The sequence below is a fragment of the Pelobates fuscus genome, chromosome 1 (assembly GCF_036172605.1).
Source record: "Pelobates fuscus isolate aPelFus1 chromosome 1, aPelFus1.pri, whole genome shotgun sequence".
NCBI lineage: Eukaryota > Metazoa > Chordata > Amphibia > Anura > Pelobatidae > Pelobates > Pelobates fuscus.
In genome coordinates, this window is record NC_086317.1 from 90,340,010 (window position 1) to 90,366,581 (window position 26,572).

At 40.9% G+C, this 26,572-nt stretch overlaps 1 protein-coding gene across 1 annotated transcript in view; it reads right to left on the reverse strand.

Annotated features, from left to right (window-relative positions):
* Nucleotides 1-7,899: 7,899 nt before the first annotated feature.
* Nucleotides 7,900-26,572, reverse strand: part of TRARG1 (trafficking regulator of GLUT4 (SLC2A4) 1) — a 33,881-nt gene continuing 15,208 nt past the window's right edge. The window contains exons 2-3 of the mRNA XM_063450017.1: nt 12,590-12,719; nt 7,900-10,374 (exon numbers count right to left, since the gene is read on the reverse strand). Of these exons, the coding sequence (XP_063306087.1) occupies nt 10,364-10,374; nt 12,590-12,719 (141 nt within the window). The 3' untranslated portion in view covers nt 7,900-10,363. The remainder of the gene's footprint in view (nt 10,375-12,589; nt 12,720-26,572) is intronic.

Genomic DNA, 26,572 nt, shown 5'->3' on the forward strand with positions numbered 1-26,572 from the left:
AATTTAGTAACTATTGCTGCCTGATTACTATTGTTCTCTGCTGTGCTTTTCTCTCTAGTCTACGCTATCATAAATCAGCACCGACAGAGGCTGGACAGCGTCCATTGCAACTACAGCTGAATAACATAGCAGGAAAATATAACTAAAGAATGCTTTAGTTCTTCTTGAAAGAACTATTACAACTGCGTTGTGGTGACTGCAAGTTGTGGTGATTCGAATGAGATTTAATATTTAGGCAGCAATAGCTGAGCTGGCAAAACAATGTAAACTGAATTGAAGATTGTGTTTTGGTTACAATTTTGGAACACAATATTAAGTGAAGGATGTCTCTTGAAGGAAACATTTATTTTACACAATATGTGCTTATAAAGACATGTATTGTATTACTATACATTGACCAGCCGCAACATTAAAACCACCTGCCTAATAACGTGTAGGTCCCCCTCGTCTTGCCAAAACAGTTCTGATGTGTTGAGGCATGGGCTCCACAAGATCTCTGAACATGTCCTGTGGTATCGGGCACCAAGACATTATCCTTTAAGTCCTGCAAGTTTCAAGGTGAGGCCTCATGGATCAGATTTGTTGTTCCAGCACATCCCACAGAAGCCGAGGCAACACCTTGAACTCTTTGTCATGTTCCTCAAATCATTCCTTAACATTTTTTGCAGTGTGGCAGGGGGCATTATCCTGCTAAAAAGAGGCCCCTGCCATCAGGGAACATCATTGCAATAAAGGGATGTACCAGGTCTGCAACAATCTCTAGGTAGGTGGTAGATGTCAAAGTAACAGTCACATGAATGCCAGGCTTTTCCCATAATGCATCCAACTGCCATCTCTTCCCCCGGTAGAAGTCACACACACTCGCACACATATTTACTTGGTCTCAAAGAAAACGTAATTCATCAGACCAATTAAACTTCTTTCATTGTCCAGTTATGTTGCTCACTTCTCCTTTGAAGGCACGTTCGGTGGTGGACAGGGGTCATCATGGGAATTCTGATCAGTGTGCAGCTATGCAGCCCTATACGCAGCAATCTGCGATGCACTATGTGTTCTGACATCTTTTTTTTATCATGGCCGGCATAGTCAGTAATTTGAGGAAGTCCTATACACGGACGAAACGCGTAGGATGCTTGGTGAGGATTCTGAGCAACTACACCTATTATTTTTAACTTCTGTGTAAGTAAATCATTTTTTTTTATTACATACTTGATTGTGCACTACAACTTTATTCTTTCTTTTGAGTATATGTACTCCAGCCAACCCATGGTGAACTGAATACACTGTGAATACTGAACCCTTGGAGGAGATTTATGTTAAAGGCATTAATACTTGTAAGTGTGAGTGGCCATTTGGGAATACAACATTTGTGGCTCATTGTCCAAACAGATACACACTATGTTTTCCTGTTTTTTATGGTTTAGCAGATTATGCCCTATTGTTTGTATATATAGTCAGCATTTTGAGCTGGAGTAGCTCTTCTTTGTGATCGGACCGGAACAGGCAAGCCTTCGCTCCCCACGTGCATTAAGGAGCCTTGGACACCGATAACCCTGATGCAGATTCACCAGTTGTCTTTGCACCTCTTTTAGTAGTAATAACCACTGCATACCAGGAACACCCCAAGACTTGATGTTTAGGAGATACATTGACCCAGTCGTTTGGCCATCACTATTTGGCCCTTGTCAAAGTCACTCAGATCTTTTCGCTTGCCATTTGTCCTGCTCCAACATATGAAAATCAAGAACTGACTGTTTACTATCTGCCTAATATGTCCCAGCCCTTGGCAGGTGCCATTGTAATGATAGAATCAATGTTATCATATTCACCTGTCAGTGCTTTTAATGTTCTGGCAACACAGTGTATACTGTGGTATATTGAATATTTATTGAACATATTTTATTGCATTGCATTAGACTGTTCCTGCAAGCTTACCTTTTTGTTCTATAACAATTTCTTAAAGGGAATCTTAAGGCACGATAATAATTTAATCTCACGGAGTGCTTATAAGTCCTCATGCACTTCCACTTACACCAAGTTTCACTCACTGATTTCAGTCTTTTTTTGTTGAAAGAAAATACCTTTTTATTTAGAGTGTGTTCAGTCAGCGGTGAACTGACAGTAGCTTGGGCCCTGAAGCACATTTTGTCCTTGGGCCCCTGTCACATACAAAACACAAACAACTGCAAAAAATCATTGTACTCAATTGCAACATTTTAGTCAATATAGGTGGTTTGAATACATTTTACAACACTGATATATTCACATCTTGGCTATTTGAGCCTGCATTTTTTTATTTAATCTACAAGTCACTAAACATCACTGTTTAGTGACTGAATTCTATAGTTGTTTAGCAATAAATAGTTGAGGACTGCCAAAAAATCTAAATTGTTGGAAGCAAAAGATGAACCTTAATCACCTTGTAGAATTTGTTTTTAAATTCTTCCTCTCTCCTAGGACATCCCCAGGTAGGAGATAAACCCTATAGAGAGTAGGTTGGCAAACAACATAATATTGTTGATGAAACTATTGATGCGATCCGGTAAATATGCTATGCCTATGCTTACACTACATATTAATTATATCACCGGAGTGCTGATGGCCAGGTGTCACCATGTTACAATTTGTAAAAACCAGGGTACAAAAAGTATCTGCATCATACACCGGTTCTACTAACACACGTTATATTATTCTCGGTGTATATCTTTGTACAAGACTAATACCTAGATGGGAGCTACTGTTATTGAAATGTGTTTCTATTGCACTTAGTGATATGACATATGTATCTTATGATGCAACCTTATCGATGTTATTTGTCTTTTTCCCTGTACCACCTACTGTTAAAAAATATTGTTGATTTTCTCCTCTTCAATGACTGCCAGGTACAAAGGACAGAGCTTTTAACAATGATTGACATGGAACCTAGATGGAGACGCCCAGTCGCAGGATAATAAGAGTGGATTTATGTATTGTGTAGGATTTATGTATTTAATTTAATTTTTAAACCTCACAGATACATTTGGAGAGCGGGGTCCTTTCTGGTGTAAAATAAGCTATTGGCCACTGTGGAGAAGGTCCCCCTTCTCAATATGCAGTAAAACTTGCAAAAAAAGTTTTACTCACCTGATCTTCCACAGTCCATTTACTTAAAGCTTATGATTGGACCATTTCGCCAGCTTAGAGTGCATGCGCATGCTCTGAGCCAGCGAGTGGAGGAAGGAAGGCAGAGGGAGGGAGTGGTGGAGGTGGGGAGAGCTATGGAACAATGTGGAGCAGAGGGAGGCAGGAGGGATTATAGAATGCGAAGAGAGGAGAGCTAGCTTCCCCTTATAGGCACTCTGATTGCAAGATGAAGATTTCTGCCTCTGTTGTCAGCGTGCAGTGTGCTCTGTCAACAGATGCATTCTATGCACAGAATTGGCATTGCCAGTCCGTAACAGAGTTCTGGGCTGCCAATGTCACATGTGCTGGGGGTGCAACTAGCCCCCAGCACACAATTACAAATATCTCAATATGTGCAGTGTTTCAGCTAAAATACTGCACATACTGACTCTTACCATCATGACTACTTCATATCGCTGAAGTGGTCACGATGGCTGGAATAACTGTTTAGATACAGAGGGTAAATAACATAATATTAACATTCCTGGGATGTGACAGTTTCCTTTAAGTCAAATCAGGATATGTTTTAGGTCCATAGTGAATTATTTTATTTTTATTTTCAGACTACCAAAACAAGAGGACATAGTCTTAAATTAGAGGGGCAAAGGTTTAAAAATAATATTTTTCTATGTATAAGACTGCTTCGAGGAAAGGGATTTAGGGGTGATTATTTCTGATGACTTAAAGGTAGGCAGACAATGTAATAGAGCAGCAGGAAATGCTAGCAGAATGCTTGGTTGTATAGGGAGAGGTATTAGCAGTAGAAAGAGGGAAGTGCTCATGCCATTGTACAGAACACTGGTGAGACCTCACTTGGAGTACTGTACACAGTACTGGAGACCGTATCTTCAGAAGGATATTGATACCTTAGAGAGAGTTCAAAGAAGGGCTACTAAACTGGTTCATGGATTGCAGGATAAAACTTACCAGGAAAGGTTAAAGGATCTTAACATGTATAGCTTGGAGGAAAGACGAGACAGGGGGGATATGCTAGAAACATTTAAATACATAAAGGGAATCAACACAGTAAAGGAGGAGACTATATTTAAATTAGAGGGACAAAGGTTTAAAAATAATATCAGGAAGTATTACTTTACTGAGAGGGTAGTGGATGCATGGAATAGCCTTCCAGCTGAAGTGGTAGAGGTTAACACAGTAAAGGAGTTTAAGCATGCGTGGGATAGGCATAAGGCTATCCTAACTATAAGATAAGGCTAGGGACTGATAAAAGTATTTAGAAAACTGGGCAGACTTGATGGGCCGAATGGTTCTTATCTGCCGTCACATTCTATGTTTCTATGTTTCTATGTTCCCATGATTCCTTGCATGCTTGTGAGTTTGCAGTTTGCAGCAACATTTTTGCATTTGTGTGTTGGTAAGCTGGATCCACATTTAATAAAATGGAGACTCGATATGCAAAAGGATCTGGGCAGTTCTCTTCCATTCATTTTGATAAAGTTAATGTTTAACCACCGGAAGCTGTGTTATTGATGATTAAGTGATTCCTACTGAAAGAAATCAGGGACAAATTATAGACTGACATCTCAGTCAGTTCCTGGTTGGCGTGGAAGCCATATACAGATTGAAGACAGGCAGTAAAATGCCCCTTTAAATTAAAAGGGTAGTCTGGGCTCCATAACCAGCTCTATTTATTGTAGTGCTTATGATGCAAGTAGTCTTTGTGTGCCGGCCAACTATTTTCTGTCAAACCATTTTCAAACAGCTTGGTAAAACCTGGATCTCTCCTGGCAATTATTCTGTTATCTCACAGAATAATGATAAAAATAAGCTGTAGTGGTTATGGTGTTTAGAGAGTGTGTGCCTTTAATTACAATAACTGGAGGAGCCATGTATAAAAATATAAAACCACAGCAAATCGTTCAAAATCGAAATGTAAACTATATACGTCTCTCTTTAATGTCGAAACAAACAACTTGATCGTTTAAATAATAATCAAAAAAGAGCTATAAACATATTTTCCTATAAATCTGACAATAATAATATGCTTTTATTATTTTGCAGGTCTAGTGTTTTTACATCTTTAAGGAAGATATACCAAACCAGTATTTGGTTTATGCAGGCCTAGGCACACCTTCCTGCATGTGACATACACAGCCTTATTAAACACTTCCTGTAAAGAGTCATCTAATGTTTACACTTCCTTTATTGCAATTTCTGTTTTATTCAGAATATCCTATCTCCTGATCTGTTAATAGCTTGCTAGACCCTGCAGGAGCCTCCTGTATGTAATTTAACCCGTTAAGGACACATGACATGTGTGACATGTCATGATTCCCTTTTATTTCAGAAGTTTGGTCCTTAAGGGGTTAAAGTTAAATTTACAGAGCAGGAGATAAAAACAACTTTGAAAGTAAGTTACATCTGAGTGAAAATGAAACATTTTTTCCATGCAGACTGTGTCAGTCACAGCCAGGTGGGGTGTGGCTAAGGCTGCATAAAAAGAAACAATGTGATTTAACTCCTGAATGGCAGTGAATTAAGCAGTTATACAGCAGGGGCATCTATACCCAAAAACTGATTGATTAAGCTAAAGTTTTGGTGACTATAGTGTCCTTTTAAGAAATAGAAATTAACAGCCTTTTTGTGATAGTGCTCCTGTGGGGTCGCAGGTGGTTTAGTCACAGTTCATTATATTAGACATACCTCAAATATATCTTTCCCCATATTGCTTCCTTTTCTCCTTTTCTTTCAAAAACTGTTCTTCTTTACGTTATCTCTGCTCTATTTCTCTTTAAAGCATAAGACTAAGTAAGGTCTACTTAGTCCTATGTATTTTTCTACAGTTGGCAATCTTGACAAAGGGTGGGGCTTAGGGACAAGCCTTGCCCTTTGTAAACTTGACAGAAGAAGTGGAGCTTGCCTTAAGCCCCACCCTTTATCAAGATTTGTCAAGTGTAGGAGAAATACATAAAACAAAGTAATCCCTGCACTGCCAAATATATCAGAAATAAAGAAAAGAAGAACAGATTCTGAAAGAGAAATAAAAGAGGAAACAACAAGAGAAAGGTAAGTTGGAGGTGACAGACACTTTAAAGGGACACTATAGGCACCCAGGCCACTTCAGCTCATTGAAGTGGTCTGGGTGCAATGTCCCATGTCCCTTAACCCTACAGTGGTAATTGTTGCAGTTTCTGAGAAACTCCAATAATTACCTCCGCGGGTTTAGTCCTCCTCTAGTATCTTTCTACCAGACAGCCACTAGTGGGACTTCCGGAATTGAAACGGACCTTCGGTCCATTATCTGACGCTGGACATCATCACGCTCTGCATGAGGACCTCCAGCGTCAGATTTTTTTTCTCCATAGGGTCCCCATTAGGCTCATGTCAGGGGAGGAGCGTGGGCGGAGCCTGACCCAGCGCCGAGTAAATCTGTTCTGAGGCATATTTCTTTGAAACCCAAAAATGTTTTTTTGCAGAGCCTTTCATCACTCCTGTGCTTAATATGTTCTAGAAACAGGTGACTCACTCTAGAAGTTAAGAGGCCCAACTCTGAAAAAAAAAAAATAGAAAAAAAAAAGACCTGCGACCTTGATGTTGTTAATACACTGTAGTCATGTAACATTATGACAATTCTTTTGACAAACTGGCCCTCTGCATAGGGTTCTGAACTCCAGTTATTGTACCATGGGTGAAAGGAGAGTCTAAGCGGAATCTTGTGCTACCCATATGGAATGCCTTGCAACCTATTTCTAGATCCTGGGGTTAGAATGTTTTAATATTCTGTAATAATGATGTGAAGTTAGAGACCAACTAACTAACTGAATGCCAGGGGAATGCCTGGAGCACACCGGCGGCAATCAGGAGGTTGAATTTTCCCTCTCATTTTCTGCATTGTACGACAGCTGCCTGGCTACTTAAGGTGACGGTAACAGACTGCCCAGGGAAGTTTGATGAATATTTGTTCTCTGTGAGCACAAGCTGCTTCCTGTTTCATCTCATTTTTCACTGCTAATATACTGCAAACCTGGCCACTTGCCAACACGTTCCATCCCATTGTACAGTGTCTTCTTGGCTAAGCTACCAGCCCATTCTACAAAGACGTATAGTAAACAAGGCCGCAGCAGGGCTCCCCTTTGTTGTCATCTTAGAGTAATGCAAAATAATCAGACTAAAGACAATTGTCCCATGCACCATCAGCTTTATTTCTTTTCATGCCGAAAAAATACAAAATGGAATGCATTCAATCCCTCACCTCCTCCTCCCCTTATTCCCTTTATTTGAAACTCATGCCCTTGTGTTTTGGCAAGAGGGGGGCAGTGTGGGATTTCTGCATGCTACCGATTGTTCATTGAATGTTATGAGAATCTAGGAAGGACTGCAGACATTGCTGTGTGGAAGGTAGATCTGCTGTTTATGCTACAGAAGGAACATAGGATATTATGCTAATGTTCACTGGCCATGCCATAGCTTACCAAGGGTTGGACGGGAGCCATGCAGCATCTAAACATGGCACTTTGCCCTGCCTGCATTGCACCTCATTTTGGCATAGATACATTCTTGCTGTGTCTTCAGAATATGTTTCCTCTGACTGGCAAAAACGAGTCCTCTTATAAAAGAAGACAGAAGCCTTACAGATCATTTAGAGCCAGACAATCTTGCAAAACTGCGAAGCACGTAACCATCTGAGCTTCGAAGGGGTATACAAACATTTTTCGACTTTCAGTATTATTCACCAAAGTGTAAACAGTAGGACATTTATTGTGAACTAAAAGCAATATTTTCATTTCAGTTTTGGTCTAAATTTTAAATTTGATTTAGGAACGTTAGAGAATAACCCTGGGTAAATTGAAGGAAAGTTTAAAAAAACACTTATCCTCGGGGTGCTGTGCTTTGTCACACATTCTATAATCACGGTGACAGTTCATTTAATACTCTATTTAAAATCCATTCAATCTGAGATTTAATATGTTATCATTGTTGAAAGTAAGAAAATTGTAATTAAAGACAATATTGTTTTGCCTTACTGCGTAAATTATCGACAAGGGTTTTGTTCATGTGTGTGTGCAGGTAATAGGGATGTTATTCCAAATCAATGGATTATGGGGTATTTGAACTATTACGATTAATATTATGGATTGTGTGCAGACTGATTTTCCATGTGAAATTTTCTGAAATTGTCAAATTACCTTAACTTACTCCTATGGCACATGTGCAGAACACAGAGCTATTCCAGATGATATTAAAAAAAACAAAATTCCATTAAAATATAAAATGCAGTATAAATATCATACTTCTGTAAATTGCAGAAATCTGTTCAATCTGTGAACAATAATAAAAGCCACCATACAATATCAGAGTATATAATATTGTTTCTGGTAATCTTTGGCATTGCATCATCAATTAATGACATGTTTATAAATACATTTAATTAACAGAGCACCAATCTGCGTTTTGAACACTATATTGCATCTCTTGCTAAATGACAATCTGCTACGCTAATGGAATAATTTGCCATTGGACCAATACAATGTATCCGTTTGCAGCTTTGGTGCAGCTTCTAATTCAATTATTTCCCATTTATTGAGAAATGGCAAGTAGATAAATTTGAGAGGCTTGTTTTATTGTTTCATATAGAAACAATGGGATTCCTAGACAGCTGCATAGATAAGGTTCCCAAACAGTGAGGCCATATTTTTCTAATCAGGAGTTTCTCCACTTCCTCCTGGAAGGGAGAGACATCTGGATGGAGGCAAGGTTCCAGAGTATTTTTTATTTATTTATTGCAAAAATCCTGCATTTTGAGTCTAGATTTTTTTGCTTGATATTCTATCCAGAGTGACGGCACTCTGGATGTTTCTAAATTATATTTCCCATGATGCTTACCCACCTAATAACGGTCATGGGACTGTTATGCATCATGGGACATGCTTCATGAGGTGAATTTGTGCATCTTAGGTGGAGGCCATGACTCCTTTGGGGATATTTGATCAACAAGCGTGCAGTTCACATTATGCTCTCACAAGTAATTGCACAAATGAAATACACACTTTGGCTTTGTATGCTTTGAATGTAAAACTTACATCGATAAATGTTATTGTTTTTGCTAACTTTGAAAACTGCTTTACGGTGGATATCAGACTAAACAGAAAATCAGAAATTTCCCATATCATGAAGTCAGGAGTCCTACACCCCCTATACCATTATATAATAAAGCCCTATTAAAGATTTAATTGGATTTGTTTCGGAAAAAATAAAGGTGGCTCTGTACTCTTAATGTCTGAGTAAGGTGTAGCGCATCCACAAATCTCAAAGAGTTTATTTACTAAATTAAGAATTGTGAAACATTGCCAAGGAAACTGAAAATTTAGGGCCAAAGAGTGTTTGAGAATTGTTCCCCAATTTGGCTATTTTGGCATACAATATGCAGTTCTCCACATTTCCCAGTTTAGTGAATAAATCCTCCTGTCACTCATAGGCTTCAAAAAAACCAACATTCTAAGCATTTTGCCTGACAGTCACTCACTTGCATACAGGATTGCCAGAGCTAGACTATCACTGTATGTATCTTAGGACACCTTGCCTGCACGTCCAGCCGAGTGCAAGCAGAGGAGTAGAGGTCAGCATTGCAGCAGGGGAATATAATCATGCATATGATTAGAATTTTTTTTTTCTTCAAATTACCCATCAAAAATACTAAAAAAAGAGATTAAAAGTCCTGTTTCATTTTGTCAGCGAGGAAGCAGCATCATCCAAAACAGGGGGAGGCCACCCAGCACTTGGGGGGTGTACCAATGTCTTTTTTTTTTTCATAGCAACCCTATATTTGGCAGTTTTCAGCTTTATTAATTAATAGAGACAATAGCGTTCATTCCTTTGATACAAAAGCTGTAAATAAAAACAGGACTTGTGCCTTCATCTGAATGCCAGTGCTTGGGTGCCTTTCCAAAAAAAATGTCCATTTTGAAGGTTTTGTGTGGGAGAACCGCACCCAGGCATCTGATTATTCCCCTCATTGAAGTTCCTCATCCTGTGTGCTGTAATCCTTCATTCCTCTCAATTCCCAAGGGTGTGTAAAGTGCTGCATGCAATCCCTTGGATTTGTGGTACACTGGGGCCTGCTCCTTCCTCCAGCAATAATCCAAAAAGTAAGATTCTCTTGCAGTGAGGACATGAGAAATTGTGCAAAGGAAAAGCAGGCCACATCCAGTTCCCTTTCTGGTTCCCGTCTCACCTGCAAATCCTAATGGAAGACTGAAATGGACAAAAGTATCAGTAATCAATACCGGATTGGCTGCATGCTGACATTCATCATTCTACTTTGACATTTGTATTGTTACTGCTAGACAAGTTGAACAGCCCGGGGTTTTTACAAAAATAGTAGTAAATATAAGAAAAAAATACGTTTCTTATATTTAAGATGTTTCTTATAATTAAGGCTCCCATAAGCCTTAATAGGATACTTAAAGCACTACAGCTTATTGGTGCATAAAGCTGTCTCTGAAACTGTACCTTTAAAACCCACATTGTATTCTTTATGACCAATTAAAAGTCGGGGCATTCTCACAGCATCATTTCATGCGCTGCTCAAAACACAGCTCCTACAGGTTCAATAAACTGAAAAAAACTATATTTACATGATCTCATACAGAGTGTTATCTTCAACCACAATAACTGTGCTGAAGAAGAAATAACAGGCATTTCAAATAATGCTTTTTAAATGGCATTTGTTGCCCCCCGCCCCGGACAGTGCATGGATTAAAAAAACGTTTACTGAACTCACCCAATTCCAGCGCCGATCTCCCTCGGTGGTAGGCTAGCACTCCGCCTCCTCTGATGTCACGCGATCTAGTAGGGGTAATGTGCGGTGAGCTTATTAGGCCTACCACATAGGAAGTTTCAATGCTTTCCTATGGGGATTTAACTGATGCTGGATGTCCTCATGTAGAGCGTGAAGGCGTTCAGCGTCAGTAGGTGACCTAGCAAGCAGGAAGTGCTTCTAGTGGCTACCTGAGTGACAGCCACTAGAGGCAGTCTTAGTCCTGCAAGGTAATTATTGCAGTTTCTCTAAAACTGCAATGATTTACATTGCAGAACTAAGTAGGAAAGGAACATTGCACCCAGACAGCTTTAATGAGCTGAAGTGATCTGGGTGCCTAAAATGTCCCTTTAAAAGGTTATACTGTTCAAGACAGAAGTATAGAACCAAGTGTTTTTATTTTAAAGCGTCTTCTGGGTTCCACAATACAAGATTGAATTTTGAGTCCCAAAGAAGGATTATCTCTCCCAAATAGTGACATTTAAGAGGACATTTATATGCAGAAGGAGTGGGATCCAAGCATCTCATGTCCAATTCCCATTAGTGTCCAAGAAGTGTTTCAGCCCTATTATAAAAACTAATATTGCTGCATTTCGATATACTGCTTTCCCAATAAAACATGCTCTAAAAGAATCGTTGATTGTTTTTTTGTATGCAACATAACTCACATGAAAATATATACAAATAAGTATACATGAATGCTTTTTATAATAATTAGAATTCACTAGATTTATCTCATTAGACTCTGCATGCTCAACTGACAATTACATCTTTAAAAATGAAAACCTGAAGATAACGGAGGAAAAAGAATTAGAAACACATGCGTGTCACCATGTCCTCTTTTGTGATACGACGTGACACGTTTAATTAAGTACTTTTTCAATTCTTGATTATTCTATAAGATATTCTATAAGATCATGGCAGTGAATGATTCTGTGGGTCTGCATGGCTGCTTACAAATCTTTCCTATAAAAAACATGAGTCTAACAAGCTGGATATCTTAATCTGTGCATCATTGCACTCGTGCTTGAAGAATTGCTGGAAGACGCTCTCTCAGTAGATGTTTCCTCGTTTTACAGTTCCTATCCATCTTTCTCCCTTTCCGCTTCTGCCTCTCTTAAATTTTCATGACTGGGCTGTTGAGATTGCTTTATTTGTTTATTTCTGGTGTTGCTCTGATTTATTTTCAATAATTTTGCATTGCCATTTATTGTGTTTTATTTGTCATATTTTGAAAAAAGAAAGAAAAATAATAAATGCAATAAATACAAAAGCATTTGTTCAGCCCAGGGTTAGGCAATCGTTGGCACTCCAGATGCCTACCCCTGGTCTAGTCCCAAGCACATATTAATCTCAACTGGGTTTTTGTTTTAAATTGATCAATATTGCTCTTACCAGTATATAGCTAGCATCAATCCACTGGGTAATGTCTTAAAAATCCTCAGGTTCTCTTTGTTTCTCTTTAAGTTCTCGTCAGACCACCTTGATTTTTTTAAAATCTCTTTTTTAAGGGGTTCTGTATTGCTAAGGCTTTGACCTGCATACATTAATACCTCAACAAGCTGGTGGAACATTGTAGGGCATAGAATTACTGTTTCCAGAGATACTGTGTTCTTGCTTGTATTCTATCACTAGATCACAATTACTTACCTGTAAAGCTGAGGATACAAAGAACGATTATAACAAGTCCCAGTAAGATGGACACAACACTCAGGAGCCTGGCCAGACGTCCTAACCTCCTGGCTCCATCCATATCCCCTTGCTGCAAGCTGTTTCTTGACTAGTGAAATGAAGAGAGTAATATACAGTGCAATGTTAATAATTATAATATATAAATTAATATTAATTAAATAATTCAAATATAAACCATTACAGCTAGATGATTTTTATTCTATAATTAGAGTACAGAACATATATTTATATATATTTCTGTACTATTTACTCTTCTCTGTCGTTGAATTGTATACTGTTTTATTCATACAATACGTGCTGATCATATGTGTCTTGTTACCATATAGTGACACTGTCGGCACTATACCCATTTCATTAAGTTGGTTAAGTCGGCACGGTCATTCCATTGACTGGTAAACCATTTTAGAGCAGTGACCTCTTTAATGTTGTGCACATCGTGGACAAAAATCTACGATAGTGACGAGAAATGGCATCTGGTAGTGGTCAGGAAAATGTGGAATAAAAACATAATTACAAATAAAATTAAATTAATAATTTATGAATGTTTACTAAAGTGAAAATAAATGTGGAATATTACCGTACATATTTATAGTACACCTGCATCTAATTAGACATGTGCACTATTTCTGGCCAATTAGCATTTTTCCAATGATTTTATCACCGATCGCTGCATTATGTGTTAAAATGAAGCTACCAAGCAATCGCACATGACTCAGTATTACTAATAAGTATAAACTATAAAAATGAGTTTTATATGCAGCTTATTTCACTGTTTCCAATTCCTTTGTTTCTCATGAAGATCATGCCTCCCAACCATCCAAATGTAGGTGGGACACCCCGATTTTCAGGTCCTGTTCTGCTATCCTGACTTTGTTCCCTGATATCTCGCTTTTGGGGACTGACCCCAAAAAGCATAACGTGTGCATGCTAGACGTGCTTGCGCTATGGTAATGACCCTAGAAGCATGCAGAGAGTACTGAAACATTGTTTTCTGCATGTCTTGCCCTACTGGTCTGGCCTGTGGGATTGATCGGCAACTTGGCATATGGATTCATGCGTGGCTGACCTTTCACTTCTTTGGGCATACAGGCCTCCTTTCCAGGTGGGTCCGCCAACCCCCCTTTGGGCAGCGCCAGTAATGCCATTCACTAGTCTGCTCTTTTTACATTTGCTCACTGGCATCCAGCTGGTAGGGAGAACAACGTTAACAGGTATGGGAGATGAGCTGTCAGTCGCCATATTGGACATTTATTCAAGGTTACGGTTGAGTATATAGATCTCACAGTTAATTTTTTTTTTTTTAAATTCTTTATTTTATTCGTACATAGATTAGACAAGCGGAAATGCACTGCCACAACAGCAGGTACCTGCGCATCATTAAACATTGCATAGCAGTTATGTGGCATGAAGAACAGTGTACATGTTGTAGTTATTTGGACAGACATGGTTGCATATATAGCCTGTGAGTCTTAGCGTGTAATAGTTAGTTATCTCTGCGACCTATGCAGTTACTCGCTATTTGGTCCTGTCTAGGCCTTGTTTTTGCTTCGCCTATCTTTGCTGTACCAACTAGACATTAAAATAGTTATGCTGCCTATAGCTTTAACTAGGCGTGAAACCACAGGGAACACGTGATATCAACACTGAGCTTAAACATGTAAATATAAAGAGTCAAATATGCCAAAAAACGAATAACAAATAAAATGTGACATATGAACTGTTGCTGAGCCCAAAAATCATCTACCTAGGTAACCGTGTGAGCTACCTGTTAGCCTTTGCTTCGTGTGGGCCCGCCTATGTAAGGTGAACTGGTGTCCTGCACTGAAGCATGGTGTGTGTGAGGTACATAATAATTATGGCAACTTAATTCTAAGCCGCGGCAGTGTCCACTGTTAGTCCAGGTTATGTAATATAGAAAAACAGCAGCTCCTTAGGGTATTCATGAGTATGGTGCCCTGGTTTATTGGGCCTGCCTATCAGCAGCCAGAGTCCCGTTCCTACAGTTCAGAGCAGGGCCTGTCGGCTACGAAGCAATGTAATGGGTGCCTTAGTCTATGCCTCTTACAGGAATGTCATTTTCTATTGATATAAATCTCGCCGGTGGAGCCTCTGGGCTGGGATCCAGCTCCTGTATCTGTGCGGCATTTTCCCCACTGTTTAGAAGCGCGGCGGTCTGCCATACCTTCGGGGCGTAGATTTGTGCTTTTCTGCTCCGGAATTCTGTGTCTAAGTGAGTGGTGTGGCTGTGGGGGATGTTCGTTGGCCCATCTCCAGCGTGTATTGGGGCAGGCGTGTGCGCTTGGGTAGTATGTTGACGCTTCCGTTCGTGGAAGTTTTTGGCGCCGGCCAGGTCGCGTGGTCACATTGGAGGCCTGGAGTGGGTACCTGTAATGGCGCCGGCGGGTCGTAGGGCGGATCCACGAGGCGATCATTTTAGCTGCTCGACTGTGTGACATTCCACGGTGGCGAAGTATGGACCAGAGGTTCCTGCAAAGCGAATCAAAAGTTTCCAAGGGGTGAGTGTATGGTTGAGGGCTTATGCCCGTTGCCTCTGGCCCTTGCTGAGCAGCCATCTTAGGTTTGCCTCGGATTGTCGGTGACTTTGCAGGCGGTGCGGCCAGGGAGCTCATCAGCAGCTTCGGTCCGCGTGTCCTGTGGGGACCGGGATAACCCCCACCGGTCCAAGGGGGGGGGTTGGAGACCAGCTATGTCGCCTCGGGGGTCCAGCATCGGACAGCGCTTAGTGTCCCTCTTTTCTGGCCCCGACGGGCATCCAAGAGGTATCGCTGGATTCAGGTGGGTGATGCCACCTGGTAAGTTCTCGGGCTGTTTTGTCCTCGTTTGTGCCCTGTTTTCTGCCCGTTTTGGCAAGTATCAGGTAGCCCACTATGACTATATTTATGCCGTGGCGGATGGTCCTGGGAGGCAGGGAGGTGACTGAGCCCTGCTGGTAATAAAAAGTGACCTTCAGGGCTGACATCTCTTATTTTTTTTCTAACATATTTTTTTTCTAACGATGGCTGCATAAATTGTGCTTTGCAGCTCCTGATTTATAGTTGTTGCTGTGCAGTGACCATGGCTGAGTGAATAGTCACTGTCTTCTCCACTCAACTGATTAACGCGTGAAAAAAAAAAAAGAAAAAAGATTGTAAAGATTTATAAAAAGTGCAAAAGCAGGTCACAATAATAAGGGGAATGGATAGTAATGTAAACTGGCTAAAATACCTCAAAATGTCTAGTTTAGAAAAAAAGGCATTTCTGATGAGATATGACAGCCCTATTCAAGTATACGGGTTCAGTACAAAGCTGTCTGGCAATCTGCTCATTACTGGGACAAGAGGCTATCATTTGAGACTAGAAGAAAAGACATTTCTCCTACAGCAAAGGAAACTGATTCTTCACAGAAAGAACAATATAGTTGAGAATTTTTTTTGTATAAAGAGGTAATTTTATCAGATTCTGACAAGAGTTTTAAAAAAAAAAGGTCTGGGTGCTTTTTTTTTTTACCAGAATGTTTCATTATTAATGTGGGTGGTAACACTATGTAGGCTTTCTATTGAGAGTGAAATAAGAGTTTTTGAAAACAAATAATGACAGTGTGGGGACTGGCTGCAAAGCTGACAAGATAAACAGAATTTAAATTATCTCAAGCTCTAAGGCCAAATTGTCTTAGCATATCTGGCAACTAATCAGAGAACCCTCAACATATTCTCACTATAGATGTACCTGAGCACAGTTTGAGACTTTGTTGAGTCTTTACTTGTAGAGCTTAAAGCAATTTTGCAATTGGTCTTTTTCTGTGCTAAACTGGAGAACACTGGCAAAAAGCAGTCAAACGCCTGCTCTGAAGCTCCCAAACATACTCTCCCTGCTCTCCTCCTCCTTTTTGACCACTGGGTGTCTTCTTGGTCCCTGCTTCGACTATTGGATGTTAGCTACTTTACCAGCAGACCAGGATCCTTACATGGTGTATAATTCCATTATGGCGGTGAAGGCTGATGCTCCATCACTAGCAGGTGACACCACGAGGGTCCAGAATCAATATTTGTAAGATTTCTCAGATGGATCTATCACAGAGGTGATTGCTCTAATCTTATTTTAGAGATGAAATACAGAATGCAAATATAATCATAGTTGATTATATTTCTTACCTGTTCTGTGCTAAATTTATTTATGTGTGTTTTAATAAATTTTTTGTATTTTTAGTATCATATTGCACCTTATTGTAACAATGCAATATTTGTGGTCCCAGGACATATTTGAAAACAAGATAAATCTCAATGTATGCTTCCTGGTAAAATATTTTCTAAAGAAAACAAAAAGAGAGAAGATGCCCAACATATACCACAATATAACTAGCTGGAGCGAGCACAGAGAGGCCAATACAGAAACGAGCTTGCCATACTATGCAGAAGCTACATGTGCATTACTCTTCACCACCATGTGGATCACAATGGAAGAGGCTTGCAGATAGTCACTTGTTCATGACTTGCTGCACCTTGGAGCTGAAATGCTATGCTGCCAGAATAATTTTACTCAAGAGAGAAAGGATACTTTTAAGAAAACTCTACCTCCTGGTGACTTTGACATGGCTCCCAATGACTTCTCCGTGGAAATACTTGCTTCTTGTGATTTATGATGATCTGGTTGTTGTCCTTGGGCATAGACTGACTACACATACAGGAACCTGGGCTTGTATATCATTTATCTCCCTTATGTTTGGCAATGACTTATAATGTGTTTTTCCTTATACTCAGTAGATATCTTCTGGTCCTATGGACTTACAATACTAAGCAATTTCATTCCCAGTAGCTTTGTTTTTGCATCTTAGCATAACAAAAATGTGTGGTTACCATTGCTTTCTCGTACAATATTACTCTCTGTCTTGAATGCTCTTTGGGTAACAGCATTTTGCTGCTGTTTCATTACGAATTCATTATGATGTGACACTTGTAAATGCACTTGCAAACATATAAAGATAAAAACAAATTTAAGAAGTACAGAGAAGGGAACTAAAGGACACAAAAGACTACATAAAGTGAAAGTGGGCACATGTAATAGAGGGCTACATTTACCACAGTTTTGAGCGCTGTGTCATGAATACAATTTGGTAGATGTTTGGTGAAAACCCCTCCTCTAGGGATTACTATTACTATTACTATTACTATTCTACCAGACACAATAGTTATTCCAGAGTACATCACTTTCTGGTGGACAAATCCACACTACAAACAGTCACTAAATGTTGCAAAGGCCTACAATCTTGGCCTGACCAGGCTCCCATAACAATGACCATTTCAGAGAGCTTCCCAACACAGGAAAAAGTGTCTGGAGAATAAATAAATCCCTTTTATTAGACAAGAAAGTTAATACTGATATAGAAGCTACCTTTCTTGACTATTTTGCCTATAGAGAGCCCCCGGATGTCCATCCCGCTTCCCTTTGGTTAGCATATAAGGCAGTTATATGATCCAATGGGCACTCGGGAAGAGGAAATTGAGGGAACAACAACTCTTCTCAAAGGGAACTATAAAAACTATCTTAACAGCACAAAACTAATCCCTCAGAAACCATACACATACAATTAAACAAATTACTTGTAGTATCCGAGTAATACAAATGCACAAAAAAGAACAATACCTCAGGAGACGGAAATAGGTATATTATGAGCATTCCAACAAGACAGGGAAGTTGTTAGCTTAGTAACCGAGAGATAGGATGGCAGCGACTACGGCAAAAAAAATTCTCAACCCACCTAAGATGGCTAAGTTCACCTCTTTTTGTACTTCTCTATACAATCTCAGAGACGAGACAACACAAGAATAACCCACACACCTACTTATTTATATATTGTTGGATTATCTGGGAATTCCAAGTTTATCTCCTCAATAGATGCTTGTTCTGGCCGCCAACATATTGGTGGAGGAGGTGGAGAAGGTTATACAACAATTACCTGAGCACAAAAGCCAGATGGGTTCACAGGAATCCACAACCAAACATTCACTCACTCTCTTCTTCCACACTTAATTAATTTAAGACACACTTTTTTGTACTTATAGGAGATCCCTAGTTAAAACATGTGCATATAATTACACTGCCAAAACCAGGTTTAAAAAAAAACTACAGTATGCCAGAATACTTGTCCTATATCCTTATTACATGTGAATACAACAATATAGGCAAATATTCTGGCAAACAGACTGGCCCCACTCCTCCTGAACCTCCTAGTTTTTGTAGCAGGCAGACAAGCAGAGGATAACACTCACAAATGTATCAATATAACTCACCATTCATGTACATAAAACTCTCTAATTCTCTTACTCTCCCTAGAAGTGGAAAAAGAGTTTGATAGGGTCTATCAGACAAATCATTTTAGCACTTTACAACACTGTGGCCTTCCAGCCCCTTTGGCTTTCACAGTAAAACTTTTTTCTGCTCAACTCTTCCCAGTCACCCCCAGGGGTGTTTATGTGTTATGGAAAGGAAACTTAAAAGATACTAATATAATTAACACACAGAAACAAATGTTTATAGTAAATACATGGTCTTTATTAAAAGGAATTTGTAACGAACGCTGGTATTTCAGATACCCGTTCGTTCCTTTCCTCCCGAACTGCTGGAAGCTGAGTGATTATAGCTCGCAGTTCAGGTGTTGATTCGAACGTTCTCCAGAAGAAGTACAGCATCCAAGTAAATTCATCAAGCAAATCAGACATATACCCAAACATCAGCCTAGACTAGATGAAGGGTACAACAGGAATACATTAATTCAGGCCAACTGCACGTTTTTTATGCAAGTCCCCATGCACAGGGTTTACAGTGACATATTGCAGGGGCATTCCCCACTGGACCTGAGAGGGGACTATGACAAAATACATACTGTAAATACATTGACACTTCCACATAAAATCCTTCCCCTGTGCTTGGGAGATATTTGAGTCAAGGATTGTACTAAAATCAATTATCTCCAGGCACAAAAACCATACATTTCAACAAAACCCAGAAAGTACATACAACCTATGGAAACCCCACAAAATATATACCCTGATAGCCCCGATCTGGAGGACCAACATATCCAAAAATCACCCAGATTGGTTCAGGGGTTCGGGATTTCCATAGAGGTCATAATTTGACCGACCGCATATGCCCAAAAACAGTTCCACAGTTTCAGAGGTAGCAGTCGGTCCATTTCAGGAAGTCTAAAAACAGAACAAATTCACAAACTGTTACCCTGGCGCATGGGTAGCGTTTGTTCCCCAACTTCGTGGGAACAAAACTATCAAATAGCGCTCTCCTGGCTGGTTGGTGAAAAGAAGCAGGCGTTCGCGAAGTTGACCGGCGTTCTGGAAGTCGAGTGTCCGATTTTATTTCCAGACACTCGATGAGAGAGTCCCGCTGCCTCTTTTCGTACTAACAAGATGGCCACCATTTTCTCCAACACATGGTGTTTGGCCATACAAATGGCGGCCACACAGGGAGAGCACTTAGTTTGCGGTTTTCTTTGTAGATAATGAGCCAGGAGGGTGGTCTGTGTTCGGTAGTTTTATCTACCGAAAGAGAAAAATCAAAGTTAACGAATAAGGTGTGTGGTTTCTTTAGTGCCTGGACAAAAAGCGTTGAAAAACTAAGCTTCTTGGCTTAGCCAATAAAGAAGACCTGTGGCTAATACTTACAGCACTGACAACAAAAAAAGACACGGCAAGCTATGGAAGTAACTGAAAGGTGAACTATTGACTCTTCTGTTCCTTCAAAAAACATACAGAAATGGGACAAACTGTCCCCAGTCTGTTTTAAAACACTTGTTGGATGAGCCTTTAAACTCCTTCCACCTCATTTTTGGTGCATTTGTAGTACTCTTAGTGACCACCCACTGTTGACAGAATATGTTATCTTCTAACATGCTTACCAATGTGTGTCCTTTTTGACTTCGCAATTGTGTTCCAGTTCCAGTTCTCACCCATGCAACATGATATGTAAAACTTGCTGTCCCCAGCCTATATGGCCAGTGACCACTGCAGCCCTGCTTACAGTGACTCTGGGTATATTGTGCAATATAGTGCCATCTCCCTACCTCCCTATGATGTTCCATTGGTGCTATTTCTACTCCTTCTTGTGTGTGCTATCAACTAGGGACCAGTGGCTGTTCTCCCAACGTCCCCCTTCTTTTCTACCTGTCGTTCTAATCCCCGCCTCCTTCTACTTTGCCATTCTAGATTACTCGACACATACCACTCAGATCTCGGTCACTCACACTCAGTTCCACAATCACTCACCCTCAACTGATGATTCGGTTTCTAGCCTTGCACTCTTCATCACACTGATGAGAGAAAAATTAAATGTCATTTGTTTGAAATACAAATGTGTATTGGTCAATCAACCTTTATCAATTCAACATAAGGTGTTTGCATCTGCCTGCCATTAAATGGCTTGATGGGCCTCCCATATGTGATTAAAGCAACAATTTGCAGCTCAGAGCCAAAGACCAGAACTGTGGTTCCAAGTCTAATTAATGTTTTGAATAACTTTATATGTAAACATTCATTAGCCATCTGTGAAACACCATGTATAGATGGAGTTATGAGGACATGAAATAATACTGTCACATTTTGTTTTAAATATGTTTATTGTCATCATGTCTTGAATTCTTACATCAAACAGATTTTCATGAAAGCGAACCGTCGCCTGCGCAGAGGCTTAGGTATCGGTATATAAGAATGGATGCAAATTGTCGCCTGCGCAGAGGCGAATTGATCAGACCATTATATCGTACATAAACTTTGCAGGGATGCATATGTCTAAGCTTACAACTAACACATGACCACAGTATTCTGATTTAACGTTTCAACATACATGTCCAGAAGAAAAACAAATAACGACCTGTGTCCGGCTAGTTTCTCAGTTATGGTAGCTGATGTGTGTGTTGGTATCATGAGCCGATCACGGTTATCAGTCTGCGTGCGACAAAAGTTTGATCTCAGGCCATTGCTTTATTGCAGTATGGGTGCTGTTGCGTTAACAGGTCCAAATTGTGTGTTGCAAATAACAGTGTAGGATGGTCCTGAATAGACCCTTATGAAAATGCAATGTTACAGTGAGGAGCATATAAAGGCAGTGTCATTTAGGTATGCTACCTATGTGTATAATGATAGTGCTAGGCCTTTGATATGTCGCACAGCTAGCCCGAGGATGGTTATGTGTGACTAATGTAATTTTGTTGCAAACATTATTATCGGTATCATGTCATAGGCGTGGTTTACGATTGCATATAAACATTACAGTCGATTGCCTGTGCAGAGCCGTGTTTCTTGTTGCATTAATCGGAGCAGTCAGTTGCCTGCGCAGAGGCGTTTTATACATTGCGTCTAACATAGCGTTTAGTTGCCTGCGCAGAGGCGTGTTTCTCAATGCATCTATCATAGCGGTTTATTGCCTGCGCAGAGGCTCATTTCACAGTGCAGCAGATGTGACGTTTAGTTGCCTGCGCAGAGGCTGTTCAAGCAAGTCAATTGCATCCTTATTAGCTATTATAGTTTGTGTGCTGTGTGTGGTTTGATTTGTGTGTGTGTGTTGTTCGATGAGTGTGGTGCGTATTCCCGGTATCTATAGAGGAGTCTGTCTGCGCCTCGTGCGCATAAAACGTTCTTAGGGCTGTGTGTGGTTCAGTGTTGTACGGGTGTGTGGTGTGAATGGTTGTTGCGTTTCGGGCATCTGGATTGTTGTCGCTCAGACGGCGTCTTTCCCGCGCGTTTCAGTCGTGGCTCCCTTTGTCACGTCTTATTTTCCTGCATGTTGTCGTGTGTTGTGCCAGGTCTATTGCGGTCTCGTGTGCAGCACAGCTTTCTAGTGGGTTTGTTATTGCGGCCCGTGCCTCCTGTGTTCTAGGCGGTAGTGTGGGGGCGTTTGTGTTGCGTAGTTCCATCTTGTTCCGTCTGTATTTGGTCGCTGTAGTCCCTCGGTATAATCCCTGGTATCTGTGTCGTGTGTAGTTGGTATGTCATGCGTGTGTCGCCTTAGCAGGTGGTTGTTTACTGTCGTATTATGTGTCCCCATTCTCTTCGTCTGGTAATGTGGCTGTCTCCTGTGTCTGTGGTCAGTTTTCGAGTGTAAGTGCGTGTGGTCGTGTCCTGGGTGGGTAAGTGAGGGGGTTGTGGGTTAGTGGTCTGTTATCCAGTCCGCTGTCGCCGCCCCGTTCCGCTCTACTGTCACATTTTGCATCATATTGTCCTTTTAATTATTCTTTATTGTTAATTATAAGAATTCTAATTATTGTTTATTAATTAAATAATTATTTGTAACAGAAGCACACAGTCACCCTTTTACAAATTCAAATTAACAAATTAAACAACTGACACACCCTCAAAAGCTACCTGATTACTTTCATGCCCCTGATTGTGGGGAGCTCTCTGGGGCAAACTTGAAGCCCCTCTTGAAGTCCCCCTTTGAAGAAACGGCCGATCTCCCAGCCTTGAGCTGCATCATCATCCGCTGCTACAGCCCCGTTTACCCGCCCACCCCCCGGACCGGTGGGGGTTATCCCGGTCCCCACTGGCTGCTACGACGCACGATAGTGCTGCCCTAACTGCAAATCCTAAGCCTGATACACAGGTTACTATTCTAACATGGCGGCGCTCACTCCACATGGCCCAGAATGCATACAATGCATACACCCGAACCCCACTGCTCAATCTTTATGGCAGCTGGTTGAAGTGCTACAACGCTTCTGGGAATCCATTGAGGCACGACAAGAGGCACAGCTACAACAATCCAGGGCGAGAGACCGACAGAGCGGCAGCCAGGCGGTGAGTGGGCCCTCCCACCTGGGCACTCACTTTCCCACACGACTAGTAACCTCTACCACAAGCCAACCGGGTCCAAACGCCAAAGGGGTTAAAACCTCAACGCATCCCCACTAGGACTGAAGATCTGGCACAGTCCCACCCTGGCCTTCTGACACCTCCAGGGGGAAGGACTTGGACCCAAAGAGGCCCAGAGTCCATGGCCCGAAGATGCAGGCTGGTATACAAGCCACGGGCGGAGGGGCAGCCCATCACCACACGTCTGGAGTGCCAATCCTCCCACTCCCCAGCAACAGTGACATCAGCTTCTCGAGCCTAGGAATAGGCTGACGCTGGCATACTACCCAGAACACTGACAAAGACCTACATATAGGACTTACCCTCATGCAGCTGTAGCCCCCATGTGTTTTGGGACTTCACAAGGTCGTTTAGGCTGGCCCTTATTACGATTGTCCAAATTATGCCACGCTGGTTAGCTCTCCCTATCTCTGCTGTTCTCTAAGCTTGCTAATCTCAGAGACGCATTTCCGCAGGGATCATTCCCTTACACCTCACTCACAGAGGCATAATTACTACTTTGTGTTTATAGCGCAGAGAGTTTTTTCTTCTTTATATCGTTTTCTCATTTACTTGTTAATATTGTCTCCTCACTTTCATATTTATGAGGCGTAACCAGTGGCATATCAGCTTGTAACAATCTCTTGGCACGCTAACTTACATTAATGCTTCTTAAGACGCAGTAATCAAGCCTGACACTCCATATATCTTTAAAAAGTGTGCTGTAAATGCCATACCAATGTTTTGATCTGTTGATATTACTGTACTTGCTCATGCCTGTAGTGGCATTGCAAGCTCATCTGTTACGTTATGCACAGAAAAAATAAAAAAGATCTGTAAAATCTGTCATTACCTTCTGGCGTTTTTAAATCTGGTCACTGATCATTTGTAAAGGGACATGCATCACATTGACATAACAGTTACCCCACTCTGCTGGCTGATAAAAGATGTTAAATACATTTTGTGGTGTTTTACTTTTTTTATATTTACCTGCTTCTTCTTTCTTATACTTTCTACACCCACTCCAGGGGGATCTAACCAATCAGGGGTGGGGGAGATAGAGTGTGATCAGTGTGATTCATGCAGAGCAGGCTCTGGGTTTCTCTCACCCTTCTGTGTTAGTCCGTGCAGGGACAATGATGCCCTGCTTCTGTAATTAGTGGACTTGTCAGAAATTGAGATGGATGGGTAAGAGGGACAGGGTAAAGGCCGAAGAAACTCCCCTAGCTGAGAGGCATGCCCAACCAAGTGGACCGAGTATATAAACATTTATTACATAATTTGCAGTTATTCCTGCTTTATTTTGGTTTGTATATTCATTTAAAAGTGTCTGCTTGCTTGTTTTAAAAAAAACTTGTCAGGTGGGGCGGGGAAGGGGGGAAGGGGTCTGGATGCCATCTCGAGCTCCAGCCTGAATCTGCTTCTTTTTTTTTTTTTATTCTTTATTTTAATAGTGCATATGATATACATGTAGGCCTGCATTGCCACAACAGCTGGTACAGGCTCGACATAAACAAAGATGAACAGTTGTATGGCTTAGTAACATTGCACATTTATATATATATATATATATATATATATTAAGACAGGAGTGTAGGTACAAGTTATAACTAACAAGGCTATAATGGGTTAGGCTAGTGTAGCCAGGAGTCATGTATAGCCCTATAAAGTATGAAAAGGTTGCGCTTTGCTAAATGTATGGTACGTGTGTATTCGTGTTAATGTAAGAAGGGTGAACTGCATTTTGTCCAACTACTTGGGCTGGGAAAAGATAGTTGCCTGGAGAGAGACAAAGCAGCATGTGATACGAAGGTAATTATACTGACCGGTTATGTGAGGGGTGTGCATACTTAATCGGTAGCAGCACAAGCTAATGCCGGTGAGCTTGGTACCTCAGTGCCTCTGCATCAAGCCATGGGGCCAGCGACATGCCAGGACTTGAGTGACAGCAGTGCACATGTCGCTTGCTAATTGTGATCGGGACAGGTGTAGGCCGTGTGCTGGTTGCCTATTGGGTAGCATACCGTAAAGGCTGGACAGTGCTAAGTTGGTATTGCTCGGGAGCATGGCTCGGCAAGGGTGGGGGAGCTCCAGCTGCCATACCGGCGGGAATGAACTATATACATGTGGATCGCAGGCAGCTGAAATGCTCTCGGGGTTCCCTGTTCGCTATCGTGTGTATGGAGGTGGGTGTTGCGGGGAGCCTGATAAGGCTGGGTCAGGCATGGTGGAGAGCTCGGTCGCGAGCGGAAGGACTAGTCCATGGGTTCAGATGTGGGGGTCCATGTGGCGGCCTCCTCCTAGGTGTCAGCTGAGGTTCTCCGAGGCACAAATGGGGCTGTATTTGCTCCTGCTCGCATTCCTTTTATTTCTCTCGTCACCCTCAGTGCGCCCAGTTTGCCAGCGTTTGGTGGTCTTCATCTTACAACTATCCTGAGTAGTCACTTGTCTTAGCCTTACCTACTCTGGCTTTACCCTGACTACACTGAGCATGTTTCCTTTTGTTTTACTTTCTCTTAAAATGTGCGGTTTATCTCAACATATTATGAAGTTTTCACGCCTTATTACCCAGTTTCTGTTTACAATAATATGCCATTGCTAATTTGTGTATTACTACTACTGCACATCAGAAAACAAAAAATCCACTCTACCTTCTCTCTTATAAAAAACAGAAATGTGCAGTAACTTTTGGCATTTCATATTGCTGTCATATTCATATCTTGACATGTCATCCAATGAAATGTTTAAATTTTCATGCCTGATAAACTATGCACTGCAAAAATGAAGAATAAAAAAAATAAAATAAAAAATCACTTGTCAAATGATGAATGTCCCTTTAAGTAAATCTTTTCAAATTTTTGAATACACTTTTTCTAACAAACCTTGCATTCCTGTGTGCACTTTGGCTGTCATCAGGTGCTTCAAAAATGTGAGGGGATATTTATCAAGGCAAAAGTTGGTGCTGTTCTGAAACAAAGTGCTAAATAAGTACCAGTAACCATGGAAACCAATTAACCAATTAATGGCAGCTAATTAGCTCAACTAATGTAATCTCTGGATCTGATTGGCTTATAAATATCACCACATT